We start from the raw sequence: 8,100 nt of genomic DNA, 5'->3' as shown, positions 1-8,100 counted from the left end.
AATTTGACTTTGATTGATGCATAACATCAGACAGTTAGACACAGTTAGACAATGGACAACAAGACAGATAAGACGACTGGAAATGACAATAAATGTGATGTTGCTGCTCTTCCTCTTCTCTTTTTACAAATTAGTATGATTGTATTGCATATTATCTATCTATCTATCTATCTATCTATCTATCTATCTATCTCAATGTGACACAGTGTGAGAAAAAAAAAGTTCCCCAGCATTGTCTGCTAGACCACTTCCTGTGAGCCACTGTGAATTTAGTCATTAAGCTCAGTATAAAACCTTGTGTAGACACTTGGATGAGGGTGTTGGTGAGAGTGTTACCACGTTTCATCGCTTCACTTGTGTCTTTGAGTGCCTCACGCACAATGCTGAAAGGCCTTGTTTTTCTATTTATTGTTTGGAACTCATCGGCCTCCAGAAACCGTAAGTAACTGACAAAATATTTCACGTTACTCTGCAATTTGAGAAGTTAGTGTTCTCAATACATTATTTACATGTTACATTTTGAAAGCTACTACAAGTGCGTAACGGAACGCCTCTATTTGGCAGCCAAAACTCACCTTCTGTTCTCGCTGGGATGTCAGGCTGAGATTCCTTGTCCACATTACCAAAGGGATTCAAGCCATTTCAAATGGCTGCACGAGAAAGGTAAGGAAAGGAGCATGCTGTACTTTAAAGACGACAAAGGAATAGAGCATTATCAGAGCTTCTTCCGCTCCAGAATGAAGGTGCTACGTAATGGTTCCTTGATCATTGATTGTTTCACTGAGGCGGATGAGGGACTTTACTGGTGTGAAGTCTGTTTTCAGAACAATTGGTGGAATGATTCGCTCACTGTCGTCACTGTGAACAAAGGTCAGAACTATTTTGATCTCCATCATTTGTTCTATAACTATTCAACTGCTTTCTGCATCCAGTTATAAACATTTTCCAAAACCCGTCTTTTATTGACATGAACCTTTGTTTTGTTTTCAGAAACTCTAAAAGAGACTAATAAGACAGTCAACGTTATTGTAGGAATCAGTTTAACTGAGACATGTCCCGGCGACTTTGTCAACTTAAGTTGGACATTTGAAGCACCCGCAAACTCCGGCCGAGGCGCGGAACCAGACTTCGTGACTCACAACAAGTCATTGCAAATTGTAAATGTCAAAAAAGCACATGCTGGGAGATATATCTGCTGGAGAAGTGGATGTGACGGAAACAAACAGAAGCTTTTCACCGTCCACTTGTGTGTACTAACAGGTAGGGAGATAACACACACATGAACGTCTTAGGTCAAAAGAAATGGTTTTACCTCAAATATGTTTTTTTGCCGTATTTCAGGTCACAACAGTGAGGCCTCGTCTTTTTCCTGTGCGGTGACGTGTGACGTGGAAGTCAAAGCCAACAGCACAATGAACGTGGAGACAGGCAGAGGGACGATATCTGTGCCTGTAGATCCAGATGGGTCCTTGAACTGCACTGCAACAACTCAACGCGACGCTTTCAACAACTCAACAGGTAGCTCTTTTTCTTTAAGGAATTCATAATGAAGAATTTCAATTCTCTTTTTTTTTTTTTTTTACAGATTTCCCCACGGAGCTCGGATATCTGTTCCCGGTGACTTATGGAGCGTCAGCAGGCCTCACATTGCTTATTTTAATGTCAATTTTCATTTGCTACAGAAGAAAATCACGAGCAGGTAAGAGTGTTCAGCTCTTTTTGTGTTGCATTTCCTGTTGTGTTGTGTCAGTGTTCAAAGGGATTCTCTTTCTGTTTCTATCTACGACAGCGTTTCCTGTTGACTTTTGTTGCCGGGGCTCAGATGCCAGGGTAAGTCAGTTAGTGATGAAGGATGATGATGAAAGCATATCCATGTATCTGCAATGCAGCAATCAAAATACATTTCTTACTCCTGACTGCAGGAGGAAGAGGAGATTTCAGTGGTCTATTCATCAACTGTCTTTAGGAGACCTGCAAAGACCAATCCTTTGACAGACAGTGTTTGTGTGTACAGTGAAATACGAGTAGCCTAAAGAGAACCGGCCAGAAATGAAACTGTTCAATAAATAATACTGTGTAAAAGATTTTGTGATATTTTTATGTTTGTGTCTGTAGATACTGCTGTTATACATTACATTCAGTTTAAACTACTGTGCTAACAAATGTATGTTTGGGGTATTGTGTTTTATTAGAGATAGTTTACTATTTTACTCCACAGCATTTATTTTATAGCTATAGTTACTTTGCAGTAGGTGAATATCCCCCCAATTAACCGTTTGCACACACAAGTGGAGAGTGGTTAACGCAGGTTTCCATTGCGACATGTTGGTGCACGTTGATGAAGACGAATACACCGGTAGAAGAGGAGACCTGCATAACTACACGGCTCCAGTAGGTGGCGGTGACGCGCCGCGTCCAACAGCAGCGGGAAAAGCAACAGACGAAGAAGAGTAAACTAGGTTTTCCCTCACTGTTGTCGGCGGTGTCCTGTCTCTGCTGTCCGCAATAATCCAAGCAGTTGGCGTTTTCCGTTTCTCGAATCACCACGTAGTCCCCATTAATATGCACGTGTCATTCAATTAAAGTACGGTAGCGAACGTTGAAAGGTTTGGCGCGGTACATTGGACCTGCACGCTGTTGTAGCTAACAGATGCTATCTGCCTTAGCTAGCCGCTAGCTAGCTAGCTCGCTAGCTGGGTATCTGCAAGCCGCACAGAAGGCGCGCTATCCGACTTCTAGCCGGTGCTCCAGATCAGGCGAAGAGCTGCATTTGATCAGTGTTCAGGTAATGAATTAAACTTATTTTCAGAATGAATTGCCTTGAATTGCCCCCTTCATGACTTGAATTAGCTCATCACATTTAGCTAAACCTGTTGGCAAGGTAACAGTGACTCGTGTATTTACGTCAGAGGCGTTATAAGCTGAGACATATGATAGCTTAGCTTAGTTAGCTTAGCTATTGACACTTTACTCCTACAGATAACAACAACCCGGTGCCAAAGAAAACATGGAAGCCCCCCAAGTTACAGTGATGCCTGTCACCGGAGGAACCATCAATATGATGGAATATCTGCTGCAAGGTAAGCTGACAAAAGGGAACCTCTCTCCACACCTTTGAGGTACGTGGCCTGAAGGAGAGACTGATGCAAGTAGAATGTTCTAATAGTTTCATGTCTCTGTATGAGGTGAGCATGTTTGAAAGTGCTCTAATCACGCTCCAGTTGGTATTACTGAGAAATTAAATAACTGTCGCATACATTCTAATGGACTCTATTTCAGCACGATTACTGTTACTCCAAATCCTACTTCCCTATTTGGGAGGAGGTGGACAACATAGTAGAAACTCATTCAAATGCAGTATAAATCATCGTTACCACAAGCTTCTGTCTGCTCCTGAAGTAGAATCAACACCCCTTTTAACTGTTTGATCAAAATGATTCGCATTATTTCTTTTTATAAGCGCATTTGCTTCTCTACCCTGTCTCCACGCAGGCAGTGTGTTCGACCAGGCACTGGAAAGCCTCTTGCATCGCCTTCGAGGTCTGTGTGACAACATGGAACCGGAGACCTTCACCGATCACGAACTGGTTTATCTCCTGAAAGGCCAACAGGGGAACCCTTTCATTCTGCGCGCGCGGCGGTCCCTCTCCCACCCCACATCGCCATGGCACCTACGCTACCTCGGCCAACCTGAGGTGGGAGACAAGAGCCGCCACGCCCTGGTGCGCAACTGCGTTGACGTGGCCGCCTCTCACAGCCTGCCGGAGTTCCTCAATGAGATGGGCTTCCGCATGGACCACGAGTTTGTGGCTAACGGGCACATATTCCGCAAAGGCGCTATGAAAATAGTGGTCAGCAAGCTGTCGCGGATCCTGGTACCAGGGAACACGGAGAACACGGAACGTCTATCGCTTTCCTTCCTGGTGGAGCTGAGCGTGTTGGCGCCTGCCGGCCAGGACACGATGTCAGAGGACATGCGCAGCTTTGCCGAGCAGCTTAAACCTCTGGTCCACCTTGAGAAGATTGACCCCAGCAAACAGAGGCATTGAATGACATCATTTAGAGGGTCGTCTACGGCCAACATGGACAAACAACATTTTTTTTAATGTTTTTATTTGAACTAAAATTAAATGCAATTCAACTTGGGCTTAACGTTCTACTTCTCGTGCATTTGTTATGTGAGTTTTGAAATGACTATAGTCAGGCAAAATATTATTTCATTCTATAAATTTCAAGTGAGGTCACACACACTTTCATTACTTCATGCTGCACAGTTTTGGTTAAACTCGTTGCTAGTTCAATAATTTTTTTTATGATGTACATCATTTGATGCATTTGGATGATCATTACCTGCACATGGAATTCACTGTGTTTACAGAATAAATGTGAGTAGTGTTTGGGATTAAATGGAATAAAAGCAGTAAAAATTGTAAAGCAGTAAAAAACATAATTGCTTAAAAGACAACCACTTCCAGGCAAGTGATGTTTGTCATAAAAGTTCTGCATCGTGACACAGGAGCTCCTTTTTTATTTCTTTAATTGGTTGATTTTCTTAATTATCAACCTTTCGTTTTAAGATCTCTCAATGTGGCAGGTTAACTAAAAACCCAAACTTGGTTTATATATATGTAAATACACCCCACTAAGTTGTAGAGTATGATGTGTGTTGTACAAAGACCTTTTTTCCTTTCATTTGATTCGTGTGTGTGTTTACGCGTGTATTCTATCCCACTAGGGGGCGCTCTGGTGCTTCGTGTAACTGGGTGTCTTGCCAGCTGAGTTCGGCTCATTTAGAGGAGCTGTGGTTGCCATGGAAATAATTAGCTGTGAGATCTGCACGCCTCCCCCCCCCCCCCCCCCCCCCACACACTCTAATTACCTTTCTCAATTGCTTAATGATACATAGACCTGTGAAAGCCGCTCTTTCTTCCCCTCAACAAAAGCATTGATTTCCCCTCTCTTCCCCTCTCATTTCTACTGTTAACCCATTAGTGCCTCTTTCATGGGAACTTGAGCTGGGACTATTACACATGAAAGCACTAAAGCTGCACCAGGATCCTCCCTCCTCGTGCTGAATTCTAAAATGGCTCGTGCACCAGTGTGTCAACATGACGGCCTCACTGCTGCGGAGACCGAAGTAACTAATGCACATCCTGTCAGTTATGATAATAATGTGGGCAATAAGACATGAGTGCTTCTAATAATACCCCCGCAGGAAAATGCATTTGCTGGGGGTTGCAACGTAAAGCGTCCCCCGTCTGAAGGGAGAGCTCCAGGGCAGCTGGCTGTCTCTACATGTCGACCTACCTGCACATCAAGGCTGATGAGGACGAGCGCGCTGAGGTGGAAAGGTGAGACGACGTTGCTTCCACGTACATAAAACGCACCCTTGAAAACAACCGTTGAACAATTGAGCCGCACATCCAATTGTAATAGGATTGTTTTAGTTTGTCTGTCTAAAGGCGAATCTGTTGGAACCTAATATTATAGTTTGGTACAAGAGATGCGATTATCTGATGGAGACGGTTCCGTGTTCCTAAAAACCCACAAGCAGACGGCTGGCCTTCAGGACCAGAGAATGATGTTTGAGCTGAGTGAATTATGTATTAAAGAGGCAGATTCCTCGTGGCCCGAGGCTCTTCATGTCCGGCATGGATACGCTACAGTCTGCTGGCGTCCTTCCACTTAGACTTGTGTTCCGCACGGTGCTCTTTGGTGATGAGCTGCACTCCCACAGCACCTCCACTCAGCATTGCCTGGAGAACGGGGGCACAGATAGGCTAATCAGCGCCTTGGCATCCAGCCTACTCGGCTTCTTGTGGATGGCGCCAACTAACTAACTGGAATGTGATATATTGCATGTTGCAGAAGCAGACTGAGGTGATGCCATTTGGTTGTGCTGGGCCTTCGGCTGCAATCTGAAGTGAATTTACGCTCAGTTGGTGTTACGAACGCGTTTTTGGTTTGACCTCCGATACGGCGAGCGACGCCGTGACGTGCGCACGCCTTTACTCTCCGCTCCACGACGCGAAGCCTTTAATTAAAACTCCTGGCCCCAGTGGTCCTCGCCGCCTCTGGACATCTTGTTCCTAGTTGGCAGCGCACGCACCGAGACGCCACAGAAAGCCGGGGGGGGGGGGCAGGAAGTCTCCCAAGTCATCCGTCCTTGGGCCGGTGCCACGGAGGGGGTGATACCCAGTTTGCTCTACTCTGGAGCGTTCGCAGCACTTGGACTGGAGCCCTCTCCTTCATGTGTCATCGGGAGGCCATATGCTTGTTAGAGTGTGGGCTTCATGGCTGAGAGGGGGGGGTGGGTGTATTTTCCCAAACAGGCATTGATCTCCCAGGGGTGTTGTTGCGGCGTCTCCAGCTTCCTCTCATCCTAATCCCACTGGGCCAAATGGTTGACGGGGGACACATTGCACAACGTGGCGAGCGTGCGATTGACGTCCGACCGGCGGTGCCAAGGAAACGAGACGCGTCCCCCTTCCCCCCCCCCCCCCCCCCCCCGTATACGTGAATGACATTCCAGAGAACTCGTTCGCGGGGGGGGGAATTGACGGGCCCGAAGCTCTGCCTCGCTTGTGGTTGACTTGAGATGATTATTGCTGGGCAGAACGCGCTGTTCCGGGATCAGCCACTCTGAGCCTGGAGCCAGCCACGCTGCCTCTGGAATGTCTGGTATGGGGACAGCGTAGCGGTCGGCCTGCAGGCGACCCAACACACATGTGTAGTTTAGTTGGGTTTTTCAAAAGTCCTGCTGCCTGGGCCTCCCCTCTCTGTTTGTCTCGGTGGTGTCTCTCCCCAAATACCTTTTCCTTCCCTTTGTGCAATCGAGAGACATTGCGTCGTCTTGCGTCACCGTACCGAACGTTGTCGTTCTCCGGGCCAGAGGTCTTTTGCTTTTGAGCGATAAACGATTGCTCACGGATCTCCTCTGTAGGTGAAGGACGGGGCTTTTTGGCGTGTGATCCCGTCGATGTTTAGCATTCAAGTCATTTCTAGGACACATGACACACCCTCCCGCCTTTTAACAGTCGGGCGTCTTTGACGGGCGCTTCGAGACATCGGTCGTGTCTGAGCGCACACAGAGGCCGTGTTGTGAAAGGTTTAAGTATAGCTTCCGTCCGCGCGCTCTTTGCACGAAGAGGGCGCGTGCTCCTCCAGCCAATCGACGGCACCTTGCTGCACAGGTGATCATCTCTGCTGCCCGTGAGTCTTTCTGTTAAATACGTTTTTTACAACTATGGAACAAAACATGCCTGGTAGCCTCCGCCCGCCCCCGGTGATGAGGATGCTCACATTGAACATCTGCCTAAATTCCAAATATCATCCGAAAAAGTCAAAGTCAATGAATAAATAACACAGAGCAGGTGTGAATGTGCATAAAACCCTGGGGCCGACTGATATATCGCTGTAGAAAAGCTTGTGATAAAGGTGAAAGGCGAGGTCGTTTCTAATGGGAGGAAATGCACAGCCAATGGGGCTCGTGCACCTGTGACCGTGTGCCCGCCCTGCTGTCAGATTTGAGGAGGGGGATTGGAGGGGGGAGGTTGAGGTGCGGTATCCCCCCCACCGCCCCCCCATCTATCGGTTAGTGTGCTGCGCGTCTTGGCAAATGATAATGTGCAAAGTGTTATGTGCACTTTGGATGGAATGCGGAGCAGAGATGATCTTTCAATCTGTCCTCTAAAAAAACAACATTTCACCTCACTCCGCCCGGATTAAAATCTAGGGTTACCTAATCTCACTTAATCTGGACTAAATCGGTCTAATCGGAAAGAAAATTACACTGGCGGGGCACCGCGCGACAATTTCCCGCTCACTGAAACCGATCGGACACTGTATTCTTTAAAGACAACAACAACAACAACAAAAACCGACAACAACCTTGTCGAGTCTATACAGGAAATTCCCCTTGTGACACGCAACGCGCCGCCGGAGATCCTCATGCAGAGCTCGGATTGAGAATTTGGGGTTTTGCTCCCGCGCTTCATATCGGGAGAGGGTCGTGAGACGGGTGGGTGGGTGGAGGGAGGGAGGGAGAGAGAGAGAGAGAGAGAGAGGGGGTGAGAGACGGGGGTTTCGCTGTAATCACGC

General features: G+C 46.9%; 2 protein-coding genes across 2 annotated transcripts; both read left to right on the top strand.

The window, feature by feature from the left end:
* The first annotated feature begins 167 nt into the window (after positions 1-167).
* Positions 168-2,096, top strand: LOC120810143 (uncharacterized). The gene is made up of 7 exons (XM_078094476.1): positions 168-438; positions 565-870; positions 991-1,260; positions 1,342-1,518; positions 1,586-1,699; positions 1,790-1,830; positions 1,923-2,096. The coding sequence occupies exons 1-7, from the start codon at positions 312-314 to the stop codon at positions 2,031-2,033; spliced, it is 1,146 nt and encodes a 381-aa protein (XP_077950602.1). The 5' UTR covers positions 168-311; the 3' UTR covers positions 2,034-2,096.
* Positions 2,097-2,282: 186 nt separating this feature from the next.
* Positions 2,283-4,144, top strand: med18 (mediator of RNA polymerase II transcription, subunit 18 homolog (yeast)). The gene is made up of 3 exons (XM_040164447.2): positions 2,283-2,785; positions 2,980-3,080; positions 3,493-4,144. The coding sequence occupies exons 2-3, from the start codon at positions 3,008-3,010 to the stop codon at positions 4,047-4,049; spliced, it is 630 nt and encodes a 209-aa protein (XP_040020381.1). The 5' UTR covers positions 2,283-2,785; positions 2,980-3,007; the 3' UTR covers positions 4,050-4,144.
* Positions 4,145-8,100: the final 3,956 nt, after the last annotated feature.

The sequence above is a fragment of the Gasterosteus aculeatus genome, chromosome 20 (assembly GCF_964276395.1).
Source record: "Gasterosteus aculeatus chromosome 20, fGasAcu3.hap1.1, whole genome shotgun sequence".
In the NCBI taxonomy this organism is placed as follows: Eukaryota; Metazoa; Chordata; class Actinopteri; order Perciformes; family Gasterosteidae; genus Gasterosteus; species Gasterosteus aculeatus.
This window is presented reverse-complemented; position numbering and strand designations above follow the sequence as displayed.